General features: G+C 36.5%; 1 protein-coding gene across 3 annotated transcripts; it reads right to left on the bottom strand.

Annotated features, from left to right (window-relative positions):
- Positions 1-5,718: 5,718 nt before the first annotated feature.
- Positions 5,719-10,591, bottom strand: LOC145158231 (F-box/kelch-repeat protein At3g23880-like). Of its 3 annotated transcripts, none has more exons than XM_079077161.1 (3): positions 8,622-10,591; positions 8,443-8,498; positions 5,719-5,972 (listed from the first exon to the last, which is right to left on the bottom strand). In XM_079077161.1, exons 1-3 carry the CDS (start codon positions 9,735-9,737, stop codon positions 5,969-5,971), a joined length of 1,176 nt encoding a protein of 391 aa, XP_078933287.1. In that variant the 5' UTR covers positions 9,738-10,591; the 3' UTR covers positions 5,719-5,968. The 3 variants fall into 3 exon arrangements, with proteins under 3 accessions (XP_078933287.1, XP_078933281.1, XP_078933283.1); XM_079077157.1 differs by lacking the exon at positions 5,719-5,972 and adding an exon at positions 5,979-7,996; XM_079077155.1 differs by lacking the exon at positions 8,443-8,498.
- Between the last annotated feature and the right edge of the window lie 16,507 nt (positions 10,592-27,098).

The following is a 27,098-nucleotide window of genomic DNA, read 5'->3' as shown; positions in this document are numbered from 1 at the left end:
CTTAACACTCCACAAAAATGAGCTTTAGAAATTCTACCGTGGGTGGTCAAGAGTCGGATGTAATGGTGGTGAAAAGCTTACCAACCGGTCGGAATAAAGAAGTGTGGGCACATTTTGATATGGTGCTATTGTCGAACAGGAAGGAAAAATCTCGATGCAAGAAGTGTGGGTTGTTGATGGTAAATATGACAATAGTACTTTGAAGAGCCATGCAACTAAAACTTGTCCGGTTGTAAAAGGTCAAGGCGATTCGGATAAACTGAATATTACTCCCGTCGGGGCAATTTTTATGCACAACAATGATGATATTCGTGAAAGCTTTTGCAAGTTCATGATTCAAGTGGGATTGCTTCTCAACCACTTCGACAACCCATGGTTGACAAGGATTTTGCGGAAAAAAATGCAACCTCAATATCGGCAAGTAAGTCGCACTACTCTTAGAGGTGATGGTATAAAGTATTGGGGTATAGTCAAAAGAGGTATACAATTGGGATTTTTAAATATAAAAACCGGTGTTTCTTTAATCTTTGATGTTTGGTCCTCCACCAGAAGTTGTCCCAAAAGTTATGCTGCTGTCACAACACATTGGATAGACCTCTCTACTTGGGTAATTAACAAACGAGTTATTGCTTTTGAACTTATTGCGCATCCTCATACAAGGGCACGATTATTTTCAATTTTAGTAAGAGTTATAACGACTTATAATTTAAGCGACAAAATCTTCGCTATTTCTTTTGACAATGCAAGTAACAATACCGCCGCCACAAAAAGATTAATTGCAATGCAGTTATAACGGCTTATAATTTATACTCGATGTGTTTGTCACATAATTAATCTTGCGGTACATGATGGTTTAAGAATGATAGATTCTATGATTGAAAAATTAAAAAGTGTGTTAATAAGAGTTTTTGGAAAAAAACATAACGACAATGGAAAAATATCGACGTTTTTCACTTTCCATCAACATAACTGCATATAGTCCTCATTGGGATGTTGACACTAGATGGAGTTCGACATGCATGATGTTTGAAATTTTGACATGTCAAAGAATCTCTGCAATTATTTTACGATACCATTTCAAAAGGGAAAAACCCAATTTTAGATTTTGATTGAGATTTGATGGAAGAGTTTGTGGACATGTTAAAAGTTTTTAAAAAATCAACAACTTTTCTATCAGGCGTGAATTATCCTACAATTCATTTGTTACTAAATGAGTTATGGTTGATGTCCGCACAATTGGAACATTTTAAACAAAGAAGTGAAATATTTGTTTTCGTTACGAAACCCATGAAAACAAAATTTGTCAAATATTTTAAAGAGATATCACCACTTTTTACTTACTCTGCGGCTTTGAACCCTTGTATCAATGTTACGGGCGTAGAGGCTTTACTTACCAAAATTTCCATCTTTTAAAATTTGCAAAAATATGATTCTAACTACATTCGTAACCAAATAAATGATTTCAATAACATTTTTACTAATTGGTTTGACATTTACGCGGGAAAATATGGTGAAATGCCACACTCTTTTATCGGTGTATCCGACGCTACTAGTGGTGCATCAGGTGGTAGTGGAGGTCGAATGGATTTTCATACCGACCTCTATAACTACCTTTTGGAGGAACAAAACAAACGAGCACTCACATTAACCGCTAGTAGCAAACATGGAATTTATATGGGCTCAAACTTTTTAAAATTCAAGAGTGCACATAATTTAAAATTTTGGATCTTTTGGCTTGGTGGAAAGAAAAGGAAGCACAATTTCGTATTCTCTCTGTCATGGCCCTCGATTTACTAACTGTCCAAGCTTCCATGGTTGCTTCGGAATCCGCTTTTTCTTTTAGTGGCAAGGTTTTATCAAAGTTGAGAATGAATCTTACCCCGATTTGCGATGGAGGTTTACATTTTCTTGAAGAATTACTTGGATTCGGTGGAACGTACACAACACTTGGCATCACTAGAAGGCATACTAGCGGATAATGTCAAACCGAAGATAGTGGAACAAGAATATGAACAAGGCTTATTAACGCCTCCGGAACTAAACGAAGACAATGATGATGAAGACGAAGACGAAGATGAAGAAGATGGTATTGATGAGTTCCCTATCCATTTTGCGTGGTGGTTGAAGAAAAATTTAGTGAAGGCAACATGAAGTAGAAGACCACAAAAATTGAAGACTATTTGGCAAAAATGTTATAACACCACTTTATTATTATTATTATTATTATTATTAGTTAACTAGTTTGATATCAGTATCAAAACTCTTTATATTTCGATGTTTGATATATGTTTTAAGTATTCTAATGAACCTATGTTGCATTTTGTGTTATATTTGAGTGTTTAAAAATGTTTTTTTAATAAAAAAATCAAACTCCAAATCGGGTTCCAACCAGATCGGATTAAACCGATTCGGATCAGGCATCTTCAAATCTGGTCAAAACCAGTTTGGATTCAGATCCAACCGGATTGATTCTGACGTCGGCAAAACCAGATCGGATCTAGATACCGATTAGATTAAACCTTAGTGTATCTCTACATGCAATTATCAATCATACAGCTCACTACCGCCTACTAGTCCTCTCACAGCACATTGCTCCTCTACCAGCTAACCTCTATCAAATTCATAACCATAAGTAGAGATAGCCACCAAAACAGATGACCCTAATCTAGAGACACAACCAAACAAGGAACATTCAAGAAAGCCTAGATCAAAAGTTATCAGCCTATTCTACATGACTACCTACAACCCCTAGGGCACTACACTACGCGATAAGCAACCTATTGGTATTCTGACCGGCACACCACTATTGTTGCATCCTATCAGAAAAATGATATATGCATATAAATCTAGCATATCACTACAGCACAACAAAGTCCTATACACAAGGATACATAACCAACAATCCAAGGAATGCATAACCATATGTACCAAGAGGTGAGATAGACACCCGTATAGATGATACTAGTCTAGAGCCACAACCAAACAAGCAACATGCATGAAAGCCTAGATCAAGAGTCTTCAGTCTATCCTACATGACCATATACAGTCCCTATGACATCCCTCTACTAATGATAACCAAAACTGATGTGTTGGCATTGGTACCTTCGATCTACGGGTATAGTGAGGAAAAACTCACCAGAATGAAGAACCCCGAAACACTGAGACGCACTTCCCTTTCTGCACTCCTAGCTCCTGCGAATCCACTAATCACCAAACTAGGTAGAATCTTAATCAACAGTGCAAAACCCTCAATTTTGAACCAAATTCAAACTGATCACAAAAGTCAATGGTCAAACTTGGTCAATGTCCATGCCACGTCGTGACCCTCCTTGGTCATGTCACGGGGGGTCACAAGGTCAAATAATAAACATGCAAGACATTGCCACACCGTGGTCGTCTGTGGACACACCGTGGAAATGCTAGAACAAGGTAGTCGAGATTTTTGACTTTGACATGCTGTGGCTACTTTCACCATGTCGTGGCCACCGGAAAATCACAATTTTCTCATTAAGATCTTAATCCTTTCAGACCTAAGCCGATACTTCCAAATCTACTTCTCCACATTGAATTAATGGATAAAGTTTCCAACTTTATCCATTAGGACCTCATCATAAGACAAGATCTTAAACCCTAAGTCCATTAAGTCCTTAATATGACTAAAACTCAAACATGGGGCAAAGAACACTCATGCTAAGACCTTTTTTCTCACTAGCTCATAAGTTCATGACCAAATGAGCACCATATCAAGCTCTGCAGTTCCTCAAACTCCAAACGCACTCATGAATGGGACCAAAACATCCAAACATGGGCTTAAACTAGAAACAAGAAGAACAAAGGTTAATGTATGAACTTTATACCTCCAGTAACTCGGAAATGTGAGAAAGATCTTGGATCCAAGCTTGCTCATTGCTTCCTTCAACCAAAATGAACTACTTTCTTCTTCAAGTTTCACCAAATGAAGCAAGCAACCTCAAGATAGAGCCACTAAGCTCAACATTAAGGCGAGAAGGGTAGGGTTTCGGAATGAGGATATGGAGTCTGAAGGAAATGACATAGAATGGGAGTTATGGGGCTTAAATATGGGAGAAACACTAAAATACAAGGGCTTGGACTGCTATTGTTCCCACTCCGTGGTCATCCATTGCCACGTCATGGCGACCCTCTAAAACGCGCGTTGCATAACATTTCACACCACGTCGTGGGCATCCACACCCCACGTCGTGGTTGAGGGTTTGCTCCAAAAACCTTTTTTATAATTCCTTCGGTCTTGGCCATCCTGCTTCGGGAAATGGGTGTTACAACTTCCCCCTACATTGAGGGTCACAACCCAAAAACCTAAGATTCAATTAAGAACCACAAATGTTCATCGCTCTTCCACATTTTGCTTGTTTGTCTTAATAATTTATGATTTTTTTAATATGAAGATACATAAATAATTGGTTTGCACAATCCCACAACCATGGATTCTTTTTATAATTACATTGTGAATGACTTAACACAAGAAATGGCAACGAACTATGATTCTCTTGCGTACTATATCACACGCCTTTTGTCTTATATATGTGTTGAGTATATTATATAGTATATAGTACAAGTACAAACTAGGGTATCCTTTACTCATTTAGCCCAGGGCTTGGTAAAGCTTTAGACCGGCCCTGCGGAAACTAGACGGACCTGGTAAAGTGACGGTAAAGTGACTTATTGGGCAACTTTGAATTTGTCACCCAAAGCATTTATAGTTGACAGATTTTAAGCAATGCTGTTGCTATGTGTAGGTCCAAAAGGAATGGTACATATCCCTTTTTTTGTACTCTATTTTAATTCCCAAATCAACATACTAACCTTTGTTACTTTTTGAAATAGGAAGGATTTCTCTCTAGACCTTAGTCCCTTACATCAAGACATACAAGACTTTCCCACACTTTTGAGAAGGATTCAATTACATAAAATGCGAGTGCAATAAGTTGGCTCCTGAACAACCCAAGATCCGTGTCTTACACATTACGTTTGTCTTGAGTTGGAGTAAGCTTTGTATTTCAGTTGGAATATCATCAAAAAGTTCCTTGCAAATAGGATTCGCAGGATTTGGTGAAGTTCTCAACAAACTTGCTTTTAAATTTGTAGATCTTTTATTTGGTTCTTTAATCATTTTTTAATCAGAGTTTTCCATTTTGTATAGATCTTTTAGAATTTTATATATTTGATTACAATTAAATTATTGTTGCAAATTGTATTTTTATATGAAGTTTAACTTTCTTTCATTTTTTGTATTTGTTATCCTTAATTTTCTTTTTGTATTTATAATCAAGTAAAATGAAATTATATGTTTGGTTGGTGTTTAGTTCTTGTTGCATATTGTTTTTTTCATATTAAACTTTAAAAAAGCGGATAATTGTCTTCTAAATCTTGTTAGGAACATGTTACACCCGTTCGAGTATTTTGTCCCAAAACTGATTTTGATCCAAACCAGTTTGAAACAGTCACCCAAAAAACAAAAAAGACAACAAACGTAAATCTTTTTAGCGCACCTCTATATGCATATTCCAAGTTATTTGAAAGCTATTAACGATAAGGCACGTTGCAGAGGAGAAGGCTTTTTATTCATAAAGAATAAAGACAACAAAAATGACAGAAAGGTCAAAACATGGTTAAAGTGAACGCATGCAGTACAACACAAGAGAAAACTCCATGAAAGTAGCAATCTCTAAGATACGGAACTCCATATAAAGAACAATCTTTAACGCATTTTTCAAACCGTTAAACACATGATTGTTAAAGATTTTCAAACCATCAAACACATGATTGTTAAAGATAATTCCATAGATCTCTAATAACATAAAACAGGGTTTAAAACATAGTTTTAAACAGAAACCTAAAGATTCAACACGTAATTGATGTGCTCAGCAGCTTTTCTTCAAGATCACCTCCTCTGGAGCTTCATCCCCATGACCCATCATATTCAAATTGCTTAGCTGGCAGACAAAGCAAGAATGGTGTGAGAAGAAAATGATATTTACAATCTAGAGAGAGAGAGAGCAAATGAGAAGTAAACATATTCCTAATACATTGTCACCAGAAAAGCAATCTAGGGGAGCGCAATTGTATATTGACTCAACTCGATGACCGAAATGTTATGAGGAAGAGATTGTAGTGCATTTGGCAAAGGGACAAAAAATTGTAATCTTTTATCCCCCCAAAAGTGACAGACAATTGTGTTAGACTTAAAATCTCAATCATTTATTGAGTTCTAAACCATTATGTAAGGAATAGAATTTAATGTGAAGGGAACAAAGTAGAAAAAAGAAATGTGAGGATCACCAACAAAACTATAAAGACAGACACCAAGATTGGAATAAAGATCGTTTGGTACTATTTTATGTGGTGAATCCGAAGATAACAAAAGTGGGAAATTCAAAAGGAAATCCAAGGATCCACCATGTGCTTCTCTACAAGTAATTCCTAAACTGAGCACTTAGGAACAAACATGTTCCCCTTAAAAAGCAAATAATCGTGTGGCAATGATTCACATGAAACTCCATTTTTACATTCCTGAAAAATTGAACCAAAATCAACCTGCATCTTGTAGTACTCAGTAGTCACTTAATATCTCAAAAACCAAACAATTTGGCACCAAAAGCAGTGACCATAGCATATCTCATCAGAAGTACATTAGCTGACACATTGCTCTAGTCATCCTTCTAAACATGTTCATTATTTCTTCATGATGAACCACACATTGATCGAATTGCCAATGACATCTTAACACGATATGATACACATCCCTAGATCGTAGGCACCACAACCCATAGGTCACGATCTAGATAATTACCAAATGAAAAATAAAATTAGGGCTTGCTGCCACCATTAGGCTGATGTAATTGGTAGGGTTGTCGATGAACATGTGTGTGTGTGTTGGGGGGGGGGGGGGGGGGGCTAGGGGAGCTGCAACTCTTTCACAAGTGTGGAAGATGATATTCACAACTTCCTCTAGGAGTATTGATTTTGTGTGTAAGGCTATTCACACACTAAACACCTTACCGACGATATCTTCAGTGTTAACCGAGCCACACTCCATTTGTGAAACTACTAGCACCAAAGAAGCTTTATCCTCAATGTTCATGTAATGTCAAGGCTGAGCTATTTAATCAGGTTGGTTAGTCATGGTCATATCCCTTCTACCAGAAACACTTTACATTGCTTATATTTATAGAAACTATCATATCTTCACCTTAGAACCATCATTCGATGTAGCATATCCGCTTAAAGCTAACGGTTTGTGGGTTGTTTTCTTAGTGTTTAATTTCTTCTCACATTTCACAGCAGCTTGTTGACCTTGTTGAGTTGTGGACACTAATTTCTTTTCGCCGAGGGTCAAGGGTGCCCCACATTAAATGGGTGAATAGTATAGATACCATACCAATGATGATAATATGTTAGCTCTATATAAAGAACATCTTTTTTAGTTGTACGTTTTTCATTTGAATACCTAAGACAACTTTACACTTCCTCAAAAGCAAAACATGGTAGTAACTCGATATAGTCACTACTTCCACATCAAGACCACAAATAAATCAAGCCATGCTGCCTTCATGAAGTTTTTCACATCACCTAAGATAGTTTTTCAAATTCCAAGTTGCACTCTTACTAGATACTTGTTTCAACTTATTTAATTTAGCGAAGTTATCTTTCAAATAACACTAGTAAAATATCTCATATTAAGGTACTTCTTAAACATATCCAAGAAGAAAATTTTGTTTTACTTTCACCCTTTCATTGGTTTTCAGACTCACAACACAACCTTGATTTTAGCAACAATTTTGGATTTACTTCCATGTCTTCATTAGTCATCATTTTCCTTGTACTCAACAATATCTTCAGTTCTTTGTAACCGATCTAAGCACTTATAAGGATCGGTTCCTCCTAAGAATGCTAGACATGAAGCTTAAGACCATGATCATCATAGTTGTGTGACTATACTCTTTGACTTCCCTAAACACTAAAATCCAATGAACCACAATTAAATAGCATTCCAACATGGAAAACATAAAGGCAAGATAGATATTTAACTTCTCAAATAATTAAGCTCCCATGTACCAGTATTAAATAGCATTAAACATGGCTTTTGAGTTTCCATGTCATGCAAATGAGCCTCAAAGAAAAGTAAAAGAAAATTCGCACCACCAAGAAAAGCCTCTAAGCCCTTATCCACCTGTTCTTTTAATGTCCGTGCATCAAAAGTTCATGTTGTGATTAATATATGGACCTTACCAGGCCCTTAATGGTGGGCTTTTGAGAGGTTTATCACTGATAAATGCATAAAAGCTTACAAACAGCAAATTAAGATGTAAATGAATTTTGTGAATTATAGACTCCAAGTCGTATGACCTCAAGCTTTCATTGAATAATCTATGTTTATAACATAGTTAGATTCAAGTGTTTTACCTTTCAAGATTACCCAACTCACTTGAACTACCTGGGACAAGACAAAGTTTTGGTACCTAGACATATAGTACACAGATAAAATCAGAGGCACAATTCCAGCATAACTAACACAATATGACACCATATATGAAAACCAAAAAATAAAAAAATAAAAAAATAAAAATTTAAGTACAACCCACCTTGCGACTGTTGGTGATGCTTGTTTCCTGCCTCTTTTTGTCCGGTTTACTGCATACATGAGGAGATACAAGGTTACCGCATACACGAGGAGATACAAGGCTTGGTATATACCTAGGGGCCCATATAAACTCTGGAGTTTGGACAACACTCTCTTTATGACACAGAAACCTCTTCTTTGGTATGTAGTACTTTATATCTTTCAAGTGATGCACAACTTCAGTCTTAGTCTTGTGGTTACGCCACACAAGCTCCCAAGATTGTCTCACATTATACTCATTCATCACCCATGTGTTGACAGAAGACATACCATCAAATACGCACAGACAACCATCCATGGTCCCCAAACGCATTGCTTCTTCGGAAGCAACATCATTCTTATATCTCATATCATCAGGTTGTGGAATCTCCTTAAATTTGTCCTTGGACAAATCTAAAGAAAGAATTACCTGTTGCTTATCGTCAGGTGAACCATGATATGCAACCCAATGAAGTGCTCCACTGTGAAGGACACCCACCCTACTGATACAAGTGTAGTCCACTTCTCCTATAACTTCCCAGAGGTTGGATTTTGAACTAAAAATTAGAAAACAGGTATGACTGCTACCTTTCCCAAAACCTAAGACCACCTTGTAGTCATCTTTGGATGAATCATAGCCAAAACCATAAGTCAAAGGTCCGGCGTCAGGTATTTGGGGCTTTTTCAGTTTATTCACCTCTCTAGTTTCAGGATTGATAAGTAAAAATTCAGTATGAGAGGGAGTAATGCATACCAAACCATTTGAAGAACCGAGTATATGACGTTTGCGACTGTCAAAATAGATATTATCAGCATTACATCGCTTGTTACCGTAGAGCATAACAGACATAACAATTCTCCTTTTTACAATTTTGTCATTTTGAGGATCACGGCGATAACGGTGTTCAAGATGGGCTTTGATGAAATCAGCTCGAGAGATCAAAGATTTCCATGAATTTAAAACGCTCTTGTAACGGATCAGATCCCTCACCTCTGACCTTATCAGTATTTCTGCAAGCATTTCCTCGGGCAACCGTTCAATTGAAACCCTTTCCTCCGGCAACTGTTCCATTGAAACCCTAGAACCGGATGCTCGCATTTGCAAAAGAGAGAGTAGGTTGCGTGTGAGAATATACTATGTAGGCTTCTTTTTATACTAAATTTATTACTAGGCACTCATAAAAAGACAAATTAAGTTTTGCGAAATCTTACCGGATAGAGTAATTACCTTTAGTGATGTGCCTTGTTCAAATTTACCACATATGCTTGTGGTTCCAATAAATTTGTAGATCCTAACATACCTACTAGATATGATTCTTGATTCACAATAGCAGTGGGTGGAAATGCTGGAATCTAAGGTAACTATAAAGACATAATCAAAGTTAGGTGCCCTAAAAGGAAAGGGAAGTAGGAAGGCAAGATAATAAACTATCAGTGAAGAAACTTGGCTTGAAAATAGGCATGTAATGATCAAGTTAGCTACATAGATAACTTGATTTACCAAGCTATTAAGATCAAGCACAGTGGCAATACTGTTATACCGGAAGGAAAAATTTGTTCCTTTTTGCTTACTTTACTTAGTTCTCATCTAATTCAACAATTTTATATCAAGCCTGTTTGTTAAGGTTTCTTCTGGGAAGAAGCAGAAACTCAATTACCTTATAAGCACTATACTATAATGTTATATAAACTAAATTACAATTAATTTTGTGAAATTCATTACTGTTTACTATCAATTATACTCAAAATTAACTTAACCGCAAAAATCGACGAAACTTAGATCAGAATCAAGCCTACAATCAAAACAAACCTAATCCACATTTCCACAATAAGCATTTGAATACTCCAAACAATGAAAATTAATGCAGCCACAATTTACACTGTCAAACCAGCACATATGCAAATTTCAGTTCTTGTTTCAAGCTCATACCCAAATCTCCACATACATAGTGAATTCACAAATAAATATATATATATATATATATATATATATATATATATATATATATATATATATATATATAAACATAAAATTAAGAAAAAGAAAAAAAAAAAAAAAAAAAAAAAAAAAACGTGAGAGAGAATTATCCAATAAGAATTTGAAAGAAAGGGAAAGGGTCTGGCCAGCGACAAGATGGAGAGAGATGAGGAAGATGCCGGCATCAGCCGATTGAGTTCCGAAGGATCGTCGTTTCCAAAATTGAGCTAGATAAAATCCCCAAGGCGTATGAAGCATAAACCCTGTAAACGGAAATTTAAGAAATTGGAGCAAGCAAAGAAACTCTATCTAAGCCTGATATGTAGATATATATAAAGAAATCTATGAATATGATTAAAAAAAAGTATTATAGAAACAATTAATAATGGTTTTGGTAAATCCAATTGGGATTTTTTTACTTCAACTTTTCTTTAAGAAAGTCCACAAAAAAATCCATATACATTTATTTTTTATTTTTTCCTATTAATTTTCCGGTATTACATAATTTTTTGGAAAAAAATAAAAAAATGTAAGGGATTAAAAAAACTAATTAACTTGATGTTTAATCTGAAAAAAAAAAACAATATATATGGTCTTTTATGTAATTAACACTAAATTAAAATGGTCAAATGAAAAAAATAGAAGTTTGTAAAAACAAATTAAGGTATAATCTAGAAAAAACAAATACAAAAAGATTTTTTACAAAGATTAACCCAAAAATAGAAGTTGTTATGGTCATATATGAAAAACAAATGAATTAATTTGTTTACTTCATAACTCTTCTTTTATGAATATTGTTTTTCATTTTTGTCGGTCTGATGTGTGAAATTCTATTGTTTCGTTGTTTTTTAATTGAATATAAATTCAAATGCATTATAGTTAGCTAATACCACAATGAAATTGTAACCTCTCAAATTTCAAACCAAATTTTTCATTTTTAAATTCAGATAAAACCATTGTTGATAGACATAATTCCAAGAAAAGCACAGTGTCAAATACAATCATCATCAAAATATCAAAGTGTCCTAAAAATATATGGCATGATATATTGCAGGCGAATGTGTACAATCAATTGTTCGCTTTCTCGTGATCCTCAGAAGTACATGAAACACATTTAATCAACAAATGTAAGAACGATGCTTAGTGAGTTCCCCAAAATACCACATACAACACAACACATATAACAACTATGAGTTATCAGCAACCCTGCAGACTACCCGAAGTCTTAGTGGTCAAACAGCACACCCGATGAGTTATCAGCAACCCTAGAGACTACTCGAAGTCTCAAAACACATAAGGTAACACATATTACAGTAATAGCACATAGAACCAACTGGTCATCATGTATATAAATCTATACCACCACACAGGTAAGAATAAGTGAGGAGACTCACCTTGCACAAATTACTAATAGAACTCACACCCAAATTGTCGGAACTAGACTTCGCCTAATAATTACACCAGTTAATCCTAATTAAAAATTAAGGTAATTTTTCATACTTCACTAATCCCAAGCCAAATCTAATCTACAATTTGGGCAAAAGACCATTTTGCCCAAACTAAGATCCAAAACCCTCACAACTTGTCAAAAAGGTACACTTGGTCAAAAGTCAATGAAAGTTAACGGCGGTCGTACGCGCGATGTACACTTCTCTACTATGGGTGTAGGGCATTGGGCAGGAGGAGTCGGGTTCGCAACTGGATACATTGAGCGTAGCCAAAAATGCGCTCGGTGTATGTGACAGATTCCAACATTACTTTATTTAAGGTCTCCATCATTAAGATACTTATTCAAACTTTAGATCTGACTATAAGGAGACATCATAAACCATAAAGTCTCTTAATTTAAGCCTTGGCATGGCTACAAAGAGCTAAACCCCAAAACCCTAACATTTCACTTCACTAAAGACTCCATAAATCTTGCATGCGAGAAAGGAAAGGGCCAAGCTAACATTTTTTATAACTCTAAGCATCTTAAAACGTCTGAAAGGACATCTTATAAGCTGTGGAGTATTCCATACTCACAAAGAATAATGTTTTGGGACAAAATGAACTCAAATCCAACACTAAACAAGATCTATCAAAATAAGCTCCAAGGGTTGATCTTTTCACCTTAAAAAGGTGGACAAGGAGATGAAGATTTGGGATCTAGAAGCTAGGATGCACCACCACCTCTTGAATGGTCTTCCTTCTCTATAAAAAACACTCAAGAATCACTTTCAAGCTTTAAATTTGACTCACAAAATCTAACAAAATCTAGGGTCGATTTTATATGGTTTGGAGGGTATGGAGGTTGGTCATAAGAAGGCCCAAGAGGGATTATGATGATTAAATAGGGATCACAACCCAAAAGATTAGTGTTTTGGGAATGCACGAGTACGCCAGGCGTACACACATGTATGCTGAAATGGTGACCCGTCACAATATGTTGACTTACATCCGATGTATGACTTTGTACGCCCAGCGTAAGGACCTCTTTTGCAAACTCTTAAAAACATAAGGGACTGGAAATGAAAATACCTTACAACGGGTGTTACAATTCTCCTCCACTAGAATCAAACTTCATCCTCGAAGTCAACCTCTGCGAACAGATCCGGATAATGCTCATGCCTCTCATATTTGGGCTCCTAAGTCCATTTAGAGCCTTTGCAATGCTGCCAGTAAACTTTGACCAAGTTCACTACCTTGTTCCTCAATGTCTTAACTTTCTGATCTAAAATCGTCATCGGCCTCTCGATGTAATTTAGGCAACCATCAACCTGAATGTCCTCTAAAAGAACCACAGTTGTCTCAATAGCTACACATTTCCTCAACTAAGAAACCTGGAAGGTGTGGTGAATCTGGCTCAACTCCTAAGGAAGCTGAAACCGGTATGCCACCTTGCCCACTCGGGTTGTCACTATGAAAGGGCCAATAAACTTGGGACCCAACTTGCCCTGCATCCTGAATCGGATAACACTTTTCCATGGTGATACCTTCAGGAGCACCAAATATCTAATCTAAAACTCCAACTCAGAGCTTCACTGATCCGCATAACTCTTCTGGCGACTTTGGGCCATCAGCAATCTATGTCTGACTTGCTGAATAAGCTCGATCATCTTGATCACTGTTCAGTGCTCCTCATGACTCTCTGTCTGACCTTGCTCCAGCAAATAGGAGTCCGACATATCCTCCCTTATAGAAGCTCAAAGGGAGGCATGCCAATACTGGCATGATGGTTGTTGTTGTAAGAAAACTCAACCAGTGGAAGGTAGGAGTCCCATCTCCCACCAGAATCAATGATGCATGCTCGTAACATATCCTATAGCATCTGAATAGCTCACTCACTCTACCCGTCTTTCTGCAGATGATAGGCGGTACTGAATGTAATCAGGTGTCCAACTCTTAGTGAAACCTCTTCCAAAATATGGAGGTAAAACGAACATCCCGACATAACACAATGGAAGTCGGTACCCCATGTCGAGCAAACACTTCTAAAACATAAATATTGGCTAGCTTCTCGGTAGAAAGCTCTCACTTATGGCTAAGAAGTGAGCACTGTTCGTCAACCGATCAACTATCACCCATATAGCATCAAAACCCTTTGCAGTGTTCGACAACTTTGTAATGAAATCCATTATGATCTGCTCCCACTTACACAATGGAACCTACAGAGGCTGTAACTTTTTGTGAGGGCACTGGTGTTCGGCTTTGACCTTCCGGCAGGTGAAGCATCTCTCCACGAACCAGGACACATCCCTCTGTATACACAAACACCAATAACTATGCTTCGGGTCAAGATACATCTTTGTAGCCCTCGGATAAATAGAGAATCCTGACTTGTGGACATCATCCATCAACACCCGTTGATCCCCACTAGTATATAGTACCTAAGCTCGTCCATGAAGAGTCAATAACCCCCTGATGTCAATATCAAAGGCTAAAACCTGGCCGATGATATGTGCATATCTACATATATATTTTACATCATATCTTAATACTTTTAGCTATAATTATGCTTATTATAGAATAAAAGGTACTTATTATGTTTAATATATGTTATGTAGCATAAAAGACATGCTCGGAAGTAATATTAAAACTGGAAGCAAGAAAACGCGAGCTTAGGCAAGAAGAAGACACAAGATGGATGTTGGAGGACAGCTTGACCCCTCGTCAATATATTAACCATATCTCATGACTCGTAACTCCGATTGACGTGATTAAAAATGATCTAAAAACTAGACACAATTTCGGACAACTTTGATGCTTTGAGAAAATGCGGATTCTCCATAACCACGACATGGTGAATGGAATCTTCGTGGTTCTTGACGCTGACTTGGCGAATACGGGATAAACTCTAGGACGGCAACGTGGTGGCCAAATTTTAGAAAAGTATATATATATATATATATATATATATATATATATATATATATATATATATATATATATATATATCCAAACATATGGTCGAATGGGGGACTTAGAGGTGACTTTCTGGAGAAGTGTTGCGACAAAAGCCCTCTTGGAAACCCATAGAAGAGACGGAAATGATTTGAGCTCAAGAGTTGAAGAGATCTAGAAGAAAATATCATCAATTCATTCGGTTTGATCATGTTTAGCTTTATTCCTATTGTGTTTATGTGTTTGATTACTGCCATGAGTAGCTAATTTAGTAGACTTTCGTTTAGTTAGATGAAACCTAAAACTATGAGTTAGTCTCTTATTTTATGGTTATATGAATTTGGTTTATGCATGTGTTTTATTATCATTACGTAGCATGTTAAAGTGTTCATTTTTGTTGCTTTAATTCAATTTAAGTGTATTTTAGTGAACATTCCATTGCATGAACTTGTTTACCTAGTAGTTTAGTGGCCACTAAATTGCTAGAGCTAGGATTAACCACATCTTAGATTGAGTAATAAAGGTAACAACTTTAGCTGTGTTGGAGAACATAATTTGATCATAATTGTGTTTGATTAATTGTCTTGACCATATATAATTATCTAGATATTTTACATAACCCAATTATCATTATTAATCAATTATGTGTTTGCTTGTGTATGCCCATTACATAGTAGAACATGAATTGGTAAAAATATTATTAGATTGGAGTAAAATTGCTAATTATGTTTAAATTGGTAACCAACATCATTAATCCATAAATAAGAACTAACCATAGGAAAAAAGGTGGATTCAAACCTAAACGAAAGTGTTTTTATTATCTTGATTACATCCGTTTTTAGTTAAGAGTTTGTTTTAAGTTAATCTGAACTTGCAAAATCAGAAAAAAAAACCCCTACTTTAGTTAATTGTTTTTAAATTAATTTTTAGTAGTTAAATTATTAGCTAAATCTGTTCCCTATGTTCGATAACCAAATTACTTTACTATACTACATACTGACTAGGTACACTGCATATAGGTGCATTAGTAGATAAGTAGTTAGGTTTATAAATTTAAAGGTAGATAGGTATAATTTGTGCACATCAGTCGACCACCTTCTCACTCTTCTGATTTTCCTTTTTGCGGCCTCTGACTGAGAATCTTTTATCATCTCCAAGGCTGGAGTCATCACCCTCACCCTCAAACACAAATCCTGAAACGGGGTACTGACTGTCCTCCAGCTCAAGGCGTCGGCCACCACATTAGCCTTGCCTGGGTGATACAGAATCTCACAGTCATAATTTTTCACTACATCAAGCCACCTCCTCTACCTCATGTTTAGATTAGGCTGGTCCATCAGATGTCGCAGGCTCTTGTGGTGCATGTAAATAGTACACTGAACCCTACAAAGATAGTGGCGCCAAATCTTGAGGGTGAAAACCACCGCCCCCAATTCTAAATCATGGGTGGGATACTTATCCTCATGAGGTTTTAGCTGCTTCGAAGCGTACGCGATCACATGCCCTCTCTGCATTAACACGACACCCAATCTGAAATGGATGCATCATAATAAACCATAAAATCCTCAACTCCCTAAGGGAGAGCAAGTACCGGCGCCTCACAAAGTCTCTACCAAATACAATCAAATGACGCCTGCTGCTCATGCCCCCATCTAAACACACCATCCTTCATCGTAAACATAGTGAGAGGAACAACAATCTTGGAGAAGTATCGAATGAATCTTCGATAATATCCCGCCAAACCGAGAAAACTGTGAATCTCAGATGGAGACTTCATAACCTTCCATTGCATAACTGCCTCAATCTTGGCTGGGTCAAACAAGATACCATTTTGACTGACGAGGTGTCCCAGAAACTGAACCTCGCGCAACCAGAAATCACACTTGGAGAACTTGGCATATAGCCTATATCCTCAAAACCCCGAGAATCTCGCACAAATGCTCCTCATGCTGCTCTCTATTCTTCAAATAGACCAAGATGTCATCAATGAACACAATCACTGACCTGTCCAACGTGGGCCTACACACCCGGTTCATGAGATCCATGAACGTCGCTGTAACATACACGTTTTGAAATTATGTTATGTAATTTGAAAAGTTAATAATATTATGAAATATTATGTGAAATTGAGTGTTGAGTTCTAACAGATAGTTTTTACTAGAAATAAAGTAAAACTATGTTTAGAATCACTCATAAATTATTGGAAGTCTTATGAGATTCCAATTAAAAGCCAAATAGTAAAATTTAGCGAAAATATAAAATTTTAAATAAGTAAAATTTTATTATTGAAAGTTGTAGATAATCTCGTTAGAAACATGTAGGCGAAAACCTCGTCGAAATCCGAGTTATAACGAAGAAGTTATGACTAATCGAAAATCCGTGACAAAACCGGCACGGTGCCGAATGGCGTAAAAAGTGAGTTTTTGATAAACTACTTTTTAGCCTTAGTGATCTAAATGAAATTCGTAGTATTCGTTAAACCGAGAATTTTGATAAAAAGAACGCCAAAATCTGACTTCGTATGAGGAAGTTATGATTTTTCTAAGTTTCAGCTTAGCAGTAGACAACTAAAAACTCGAATTTTAGATCAAGTGATTTTTAGCCGACACAACCTAAACGAGAATCGAAGGTCTCGTCATTAGTAGTACAACGCTAAAAAGTCTGACGAAAACGGACGTCGGATGAAGAAGTTATGAATTTTTAACGGATTTTCCTGTCTCGGTTTGTTAAAAATAATAATATTAAAAATAAAGCCAAAATTAGCCGACGAAGTCTAAACGAAAGTTGTAGAGCATAATTTTCCCTACACGTGCATATAAAGAACGTCAAAAGCGGAGCCCGTATGAGAAAGTTATGGATTTTACAAGATTTTGGCACAATTTCCAAGAAACCTCGAAAGGATAAGGCTGATTTCGGTGAGTCATCGCGCCACGTGTCCGAGCCGAAGACCCAGCCGATGACGCGTCGCCTTCTGGTTTTCGCCCGGAGCTACGGTCCAATGCGCGTCCGACTCCTCCTCGCTCCGTGTCGCATCCGAGCTCGCACAGGTGTCGCGTCCGAGGCCTGCAACGTGTCCGACGCGTGTCACTCCCTCGCTACTGCTGACTCGCCCTTCTGATCGGCCGACCTCGCATCCTCTCCCTATAAATACAAGGCCTGCGAGCCTTGCCGAGGAATTTTAGACTTTTGCCATTTTTGACCCCCAAATCAATATTTTTATTATTTTGACATCCCCCGAAGCCCCGATATCATTTTTAGCACCCGAAACACGCCCCGAAGTTCCCGAGAAGCCCAAAAAATTATCTTTTCGGTTTGAAGCTCTACCTTCGCAGAGCCCGGTTTTTCAATAAATCTCCCGGTTTTCAACGACGAAAGTTATATTTAGAGCCGAAATGCTGCACAAATTATTATTTTGACCCCCGGTTAATTCAAGGTGAGTTCAATATATAGGAACAATTGTATGTTATGTTTTATATGTGCTATGTGCTTTTCAGAATTATTATTCCGGGTTATTTTCCTGTGTTATTTTGGTTTTATACCTTTGGCTATGTAAAGCATGAATTGTATACTAACGGAGCTATACCTTTGACTTGAAGTGTATGACATAGGCATCACTTGGGTATTGGTATGAACCGTTGACCATGAAGTGTATGACATAGGCATCACTTTGGCTTCGGTAGTATGCTAAGATAAGACTGAAAGTCTGGATATTCTAGCAAAATAATATTCTTGAGTATTTTCCGTGTCATTATTATTCGTTATTTTTAATAGCAAAAGAAATACCTTTGACCATGTGATCAGTGAAAGGACTTAGATTCATATTGGTACTGGTATGTAGCCTCTGGCCATGTAGAACATGTCTCCGTGAGAGAATGATTTCTATTCTATGGTATTGGCAAAAGGTCAGACAGGCCATAAGCCTGAAATCTACCAAATAAAAGTTAATCCGAAGTTGTATGTCTTCTGTGCCATTTGGGCCAAAACTTTATTAATTGTATATCAAGTAAGGAAATTGTTACGTCTCATTGATTGATAGGGAAAGCTTATCGCATTATGCCTTTGTTGTTCCTTGTTCCTGTTTGCTTCTGGCATATTGAAGTATATATATGGCATAACGTTATATTGTATCTATTATTGAACTCACTAAGCGTCACCGCTTACCCTCTCAATGTTTAACAAATTTGCAGGGATTAAGTAACCAGTATAGTCATATACTGTTGGAAGGTTTAGAATAGTTATAATATTACCTTTTTATTTCGGTTTATGTTTGTATAAATTTACAATATCCTAGGTAGTTATGTAAAATGTTAAAACATAGTCGGTTTGTATCCAATCTTTTGTAATCACTTTATCAATGTAAGATAATGTTTTATAAATATGCATGTAGCACGTTTTGGAGTAACTGTATTTTCAAGTATGAAAGTTTGGGTCTTTCAGAAATATGAAAGTTTAGAAAGGGGTCCTTTCAATCATGGTATCAGAGCAGTGGTTTAAGTGAACTAAATTCCATGGATTGGTATTTAGACTTAAACTATTGGAAGTTCAATATATAAACTGAATCATTGTAAATATATGGATACAAACCATAGGAAATACTTAAGTGGGGTATTGGGTAGTGATAAACCCTAGTATTCTAAGATATTAAGTTACTTCAAAATTTTTAGAGAATTAGTATATATGAACTAGGAATTTTGAGAATTTCTAGATTTAAACATGAATTGTTAAGTGAAGATGATACAATATGTATCTGGTATACTTTAGGTTGAATACCTAATGGACACAAGCACTAGAATATTAAGAGGGGATATGCCTTATATTCTAAGATGTGCTAAATGATAAGTAAATATAGCATGCCTTAAGTTGCTTAGCTATATTGCTATTACTTGATAAAGTTTAAGGTCTTTTACAAACCTTGGTTTAGATGAGAAAATTATATGTTTAGAATTCTAAGAATTTCTGTATTAGAATTTACATGAAACTTTTCAAAGTGATAAAGACACTTATGATAGTTAACATCGATAAGTTTATAAATAAACGATCACGGGATATCGTAAAATAATAAATATGGAATGTTATCGTAAATAATGTATTAATACCTATAAAATGGTATTATACATTTAAAATATGTTTGATATATAATAATAACATATTTGGAAGAAAGATGTACTTTTGGAACACGTTTGGGCAAGATAAATGTTTTGGTACAAATCCATGAAGTTGTTCCATCGCTGTCCAGATTGAAGCAGTGATTGTTTATAGAGTCGGAAGAACCGAAGCTGGTGATAAATACTTTGACTGTATTGAAATTTATGTGGTACAAGATTTAGAAGGATTAAATGAAGATCAGAGGGAAGGCTAATGAAGTTTTCAGACTCAATAGGCCAAGACTTTGTGATGTAGTATGTAGTTCGAGTAGTAACCCTATACAGGATGCTCAGACTTAGTATTTAATAATACTAAGTGATGATTGACTTCTATCACATCCTTATGAAAGTTCCATTATGTGTTAAGCCGACTTTAACATACATGATTAGGATGGTGAATTAAGTCATTTAGTAATAAAAAGTTAAGTAACTTACTTGTGTAAGTAAGGTAAAATGCTTAATTGAAGAAGCAATACACTCATAGTATTGTATGAGAAGAAATGTTGTAGTTAGGAATGACAGAGAACCAAGTTGAAGCTAGTAGAGCTTACTGAGATGCAGCTATAATGCAGACTCCTTAGGATAGACTCCGATGAAGTAGACTTAAAAGATACAACCATGAGAAGAAGATTTACTCAGATACAGGAATGACGATGTCATGAAAGGCTAATGAAACCAACAAATATGCATGATGGTTTGCATGAGTTAGAAGACGATGCAAGTAGTTAAAAACCGTTTGTCTCCACGATACTAGAGTAAATTCTGGCATAGTGTGTCTTGCAAAGTAGACACTACCCGAGAAAGAACTTATATGAAGAATTGGAAGTAAAATTTCTATCGACCCATGGAAAAATATTAGGATATAATAAATTGAGCATATGCGTGAGAAGAATCCTAGAGGGCGAGTATAGGTAATCCAATATATGTTTGATAGAAATGCAAAAACCCTAGTTGAGTCTAGGAGAAATTGTTGTATGTACTTGTTTGAACACACTCAGGTGTGAAAAGTTGCTTTGTGAAAACTTTTGAATGGTGACTTGGGAACTGCGAGACAATACTCGGGACGAGTATGAGTAGGTGTGAATAGTAGTAGAGGCCTATACTACTGGAAGCACAGGACTCACACTTGGATCAGGAAAAGTCACAAGGTTACCAAGAAGCTAGTAAATGATTCCGTTTTATTCATGTGTGTCATTACCTTCGTTTCGGTAATGAATAAGAAGATAATTATCGTTCAAATCTTAATGTCATAAAGAGTAGAGTCCGATTAATATAAATCTACAAAGATAAAGTTGATTGGTTTAGAAAGCCATGTATTGAGTAATGACGAAACTTCAGTCAAGAAGGAGATGGTCGATAGAAATATAACGATCTTCATTAAAGAATTGAGCAACCATTAACTAGAGATGTTACCTGTTATGAAGGCGATGAAGAATTTATTTATTCATGGAAGGATTACAGTATGAAATCCGTGATTTAGTAATCAATCGAAATATTCTGTCATTTGACAAAATTGTTGTGTATGTCCGAAAGCATGAATTAGAGATATGTGGTGCTATTCTTTCTGTTCTAAAGCATCCACGTGTAGATCAAACTCTTTTTGTTTTCTTTATTCCATCAACTCGATTTATTCGACCTGATTTTAATACAAGAGTTTGGTTCATTATGTGTCCTGTGCGTTATAAAATCAAGGGTCATTAGAATAAGACCATTCGAGTTGTTGTTATAGCAAAAGTAAAGACCTTATTTTGGGTTTAGTCTATAAACCAAGAAGGAGCAGGAGTCTGCAATGAGAATTGAGTTATAACTCAAAGATTAGGATCGAAGGCCCAATAGAGAATGATGAGTGGGTGCAGGTTTGAGCACCGCTAGTAATTAAGAAGTTTGAAGAGTTTGACAATCGTTTGGCAAACCAAAAGTTAAATATCGTACACTTTAGATTACCACAGAGGAAGTAAGTTAGGACTCGAATGTTGTGACTAGTAATTTCCTCGTAAACTTTAGATCTGCTCACATCTTATTTGATTGTGATGCCTCAGATTCTTTTGTGCCTTATAAATTCGCACATTCTTTTCAAATTGCTTATTACGCAATTTTCCAATCATTTCATATAGATAACATAGGAAATATATCATTACTTGCTGATAAAGTCTATAGAGATAGTGTCATAGGAATTGAAAGTTATAATCTTCCTGCTAACCTAATTCCTATCTTCTTTCCCAACTTTGATATTATTCTCGGCATGGATTGGTTGTCAAAGAACCACACAAAAATCTTGTGCTACGAAGAGATGATATGCATCCCTATCGAAAGGAAGGATTCTTTTTATGTCTACGGTGAAAATAATAGATTTCTTTCTTAAAAACTCGTAAATTTATATCGAAGGGAAATTCTACTTATCCGGCTTATACAGTTAATACCTTGAAAGAGGAAAAGAAAACTGTAAATGATGTTTCCATTATTAATGAAAATCTTGATGATCTTCCCGATAAATTGCCTGGACTACCCCGAATAGGCAAGTAGAATTCCGAATTGACCTTGTGCCTGGTGCTATTCTAATTGCCAAAGACTGCTATATAAAATGATAGCATTTGGGTAATTGTCGACCAACTAACTAAGAATGCATATTTTCTCGCCACACGTGAAACGACTCCATTGGAGAAATACGCATAAGTTTACTTAGACGAAATCATCGCGAGACATGGTGTGCCACTAAAGATTATTTCCGATCGTGATACTCGCTTCACTTCTCACTTTTGGACGAGTATGAAACGTGAATTGGGATCTCGAGTTGCTCTCAGCACAGCTTATCATCCCTAGACAGATGGTTAGACGGAGAGAACAATCCAAACAGTAGAAAATATGCTTCGTGCATGTGTCTTAGAGTTCGGTAGTAACTGTGAACACCATTATGTTGGCATAATGTAGGACAGAAAATCCTTGGTGGTCCTAAAATGATTCAAGACACCACTGAGAAGATTCAAATTATACGAGAAAGAATGAAAGTAGCACAGGATCGACAAAAGACCTGTGTAGAAATGGAGGAGACGATCCATAGAATTCCAAGTGGGTGATACTGAAGGTAACCCCGTGGAAAGGTATTATGAAATTTGAGAAGAAAAGGAGATTGAGTCCTAAATTTATTGGACTTTTCAAAATTATCTAGAGAATTGGTAAACAAGCATATCGCTTGGAATTGCCTGAAGATTTGGCAGGTATTCATGATGTATTTCATGTGAGTTATCTGTGCAAATGCTTGAGCGTATATGATGAAACGATTCCGTTATCCTAAGAGAAATTGGATAATAAGTTAAGATATGTAGAAAAACCTGAAAAGATCGTAAACGAATGAACGACTAATCTACGTAATAAAGAAGTGAAGTTGGTGCTTGTCAAGTGGAAACACCATCGAGGCCCAAATTATACTTAGGGAACATAAGAATGAGATAAGAGCAAAATATCCTCATTTGTCTAAATCGTTGTGATTTCGGGGACAAAATCCTCAAAAGGAGGAGATATTTGTAACATACACGTTTTGAAATCATGTTATGTAATTTGAAAAGTTAATAATATTATGAAATATTATGTGAAATTGAGTGTTGAGTTCTAACAGATAGTTTTTACTAGAAATAAAGTAAAACTATGTGTAGAATCACTCATAAATTATTGGAAGTCTTATGAGATTCCAATTAAAAGCCAAATAGTAAAATTTAGCGAAAATATAAAATTTGAAATAAGTAAAATTTTATTATTGAAAGTTGTAGATAATCTCGTTAGAAACATGTAGGCGAAAACCTCGTCGAAATCCGAGTTATAACGAAGAAGTTATGACCAATCGAAGATCCGCGACAAAACCGACACGGTGCCGAATGGCGTAAAAAGTGAGTTTTTGATAAACTACTTTTTAAGCCTTAGTGATCTAAATGAAAGTCGTAGTATTCGTTAAACCAAGAATTTTGATAAAAAGAACGCCAAAATCTGACTTCGTATGAGGAAGTTATGATTTTTCTAAGTTTCAGCTTAGTAGTAGACAGCTAAAAACTCGAATTTTAGATCAAGTGATTTTTAGCCGACACAACCTAAACGAGAATCGAAGGTCTCGTCATTAGTAGTACAACGGTAAAAAGTCTGACGAAAACGGACGTCGGATGAAGAAGTTATGAATTTTTAACGGATTTTCCTGTCTCGGTCTGTTAAAAATAACAATATTAAAAATAAAGACAAAATTAGCCGACAAAGTCTAAACGAAAGTTGTAGAGCATAATTTTCCCTACACGTGCATATAAAGAATGTCAAAAACGGAGCCCATATGAGAAAGTTATGGATTTTACAAGATTTTGGCACAATTTTCGAGAAACCTCGCAAGGATAAGGCTGATTTCGGTGAGTCATCGCGCCACGTGTCCGAGCCGAAGGCCCAGCCGATGATGTGCCACCTTCTGGTTCGCCCGGAGCTTTGGTCTAATGCGCGTCCGACTCCTCCTCGCTCCGTGTCGCATCCGACCTCGCACATGTGTCGCGTCCGAGGCCTGCAACGTGTCCGACGCGTGTCACTCCCTCGCTGCTGCTGACTCGCCCTTCTGATCGGCCGACCTCGCATCCTCGCCCTATAAATACAAGGCCTGCGAGCCTTGCCGAGGAATTTTAGACTTTTGCCATTTTTGACCCCCAAATCAATATTTTTATTATTTTGACATCCCCCGAAGCCCCGATATCATTTTTAGCACCCGAAACACGCCCCGAAGTTCCCGAGAAGCCCAAAAAATTATCTTTTCGGTTTGAAGCTCTACCTTCGCAGAGCCCGGTTTTTCAATAAATCTCCCGGTTTTCAACGACGAAAGTTATATTTAGAGCCGAAATGCTGCACAAATTATTATTTTGACCCCCGGTTAATTCAAGGTGAGTTCAATATATAGGAACAATTGTATGTTATGTGTTATTTGTGCTATGTGCTTTTCAGAATTATTATTCCGGGTTATTTTCCTGTGTTATTTTGGTTTTATACCTTTGGCTATGTAAAGCATGAATTGTATACTAACGGAGCTATACCTTTGACTTGAAGTGTATGACATAGGCATCACTTGGGTATTGGTATGAACCGTTGACCATGAAGTGTATGACATAGGCATCACTTTGGGTTCGGTAGTATGCTAAGATAAGACTGAAAGTCTGGATATTCTAGCAAAATAATATTCTTGAGTATTTTTCCGTGTCATTATTATTCGTTATTTTTAATAGCAAAAGAAATACCTTTGACCATGTGATCAGTGAAAGGACTTAGATTCATATTGGTACTGGTATGTAGCCTCTGGCCATGTAGAACATGTCTCCGTAAGAGAATGATTTCTATTCTATGGTATTGGCAAAAGGTCAGACATGGCCATAAGCCTGAAATCTACCAAATAAAAGTTAATCCGAAGTTGTATGTATTCTGTGCCATTTGGGCCAAAACTTTATTTATTGTATATCAAGTAAGGAAATTGTTACGTCTCATTGATTGATAGGGAAAGCTTATCGCATTATGCCTTTGTTGTTCCTTGTTCCTGTTTGCTTCTGGCATATTGAAGTATATATATGGCATAACGTTATATTGTATCTATTATTGAACTCACTAAGCGTCACCGCTTACCCTCTCAATGTTTAACAAATTTGCAGGGATTAAGTAACCAGTATAGTCATATACTGTTGGAAGGTTTAGAATAGTTATAATATTACCTTTTTATTTCGGTTTATGTTTGTATAAATTTACAATATCCTGGGTAGTTATGGAAAATGTTAAAACATAGTCGGTTTGTATCCAATCTTTTGTAATCACTTTATCAATGTAAGATAATGTTTTATAAATATGCATGTAGCATGTTTTGGAGTAACTGTATTTTCAAGTATGAAAGTTTGGGTCTTTCAAAAATATGAAAGTTTAGAAAGGGGTCCTTTCAGTCGCCGGTACATTGGTGAGCCTAAAAAGCATCACCACAAACTCGTAATGCATATAACGGGTTCAGAAGGCCATCTTCTGGATATCCTCGTCTCACACCTTCATCTAATGGTAGCCAGACCTCAAAACAATATTGGAAAACCAAGACGCCCTCTCTAACTGATTGAAAATATCATCAATCCTTGGCAACGAATAACGGTTCTTCACCGTCAGGTTTTTCGATTCACGATAATCAGTATACATTCAATGTGAATCGTCCTTCTTCTTGACAAAAAGGATAAATGCTCCCACAATGAACTACTCAGCCGAATAAACTCTTTTCCTAACATGTCCTGAAGCTGAGAGGATAACTCATGCATCTCACGTGGAGGCGATATGGTGTGTTAGCAATCAACACCTCACCAGAGATCAGGTCGATCCGAAACTCCACCTGCCTCTTGGGAGACACACCAGGAAACTCTTTTGGAAAAAACATCAGCGAAATCATGCACAATAGGAACATTAGAGATGGAAATGGATCTCTTTTCGTCAATATGGGTATCCACCACATATGCCAAATAGTCTATGCATCCATGTTGCAAACACTACCTCGCTTCAAAAATCACTAAAAAAAATCACTTTCAAGCTTCAAATCTCACTAAAAAAAGATAGGGGTCGATTTTAGGGTTTGGAGGATATGGAGGTTGGTCATAAAAAGGTCCATGAGGGATTGTGATGCTTAAATAGGGGTCACAACCCAAAATATTAGGGTTTGGGGAATGCACGAGTATGCCCAGTGTATACACATGTAGACCCAATATACTCGAATGTTGACTCGTCACAATATTTTGACTTACGCTCGATGTACAGCTTTGTACGCCCAACGTAAGGACCTCTTTTTCAAACTCTTAAAAACATAAGGGACTTGAAATGAAAATACCTGACAATGGGTGTCACAGAAATTGAATATATACATTTTTTTAAGAGCAAGAGAAAATAGTATTAATAAAGCAAAGGAATAGCAAGGTGCAAGGAGTAAAAA

The sequence above is a fragment of the Lactuca virosa genome, chromosome 1, assembly GCF_052849685.1.
Source record: "Lactuca virosa cultivar CGN04683 chromosome 1, Lactuca_virosa_CGN04683_v6, whole genome shotgun sequence".
Lineage (NCBI taxonomy): Eukaryota > Viridiplantae > Streptophyta > Magnoliopsida > Asterales > Asteraceae > Lactuca > Lactuca virosa.
This window is presented reverse-complemented; position numbering and strand designations above follow the sequence as displayed.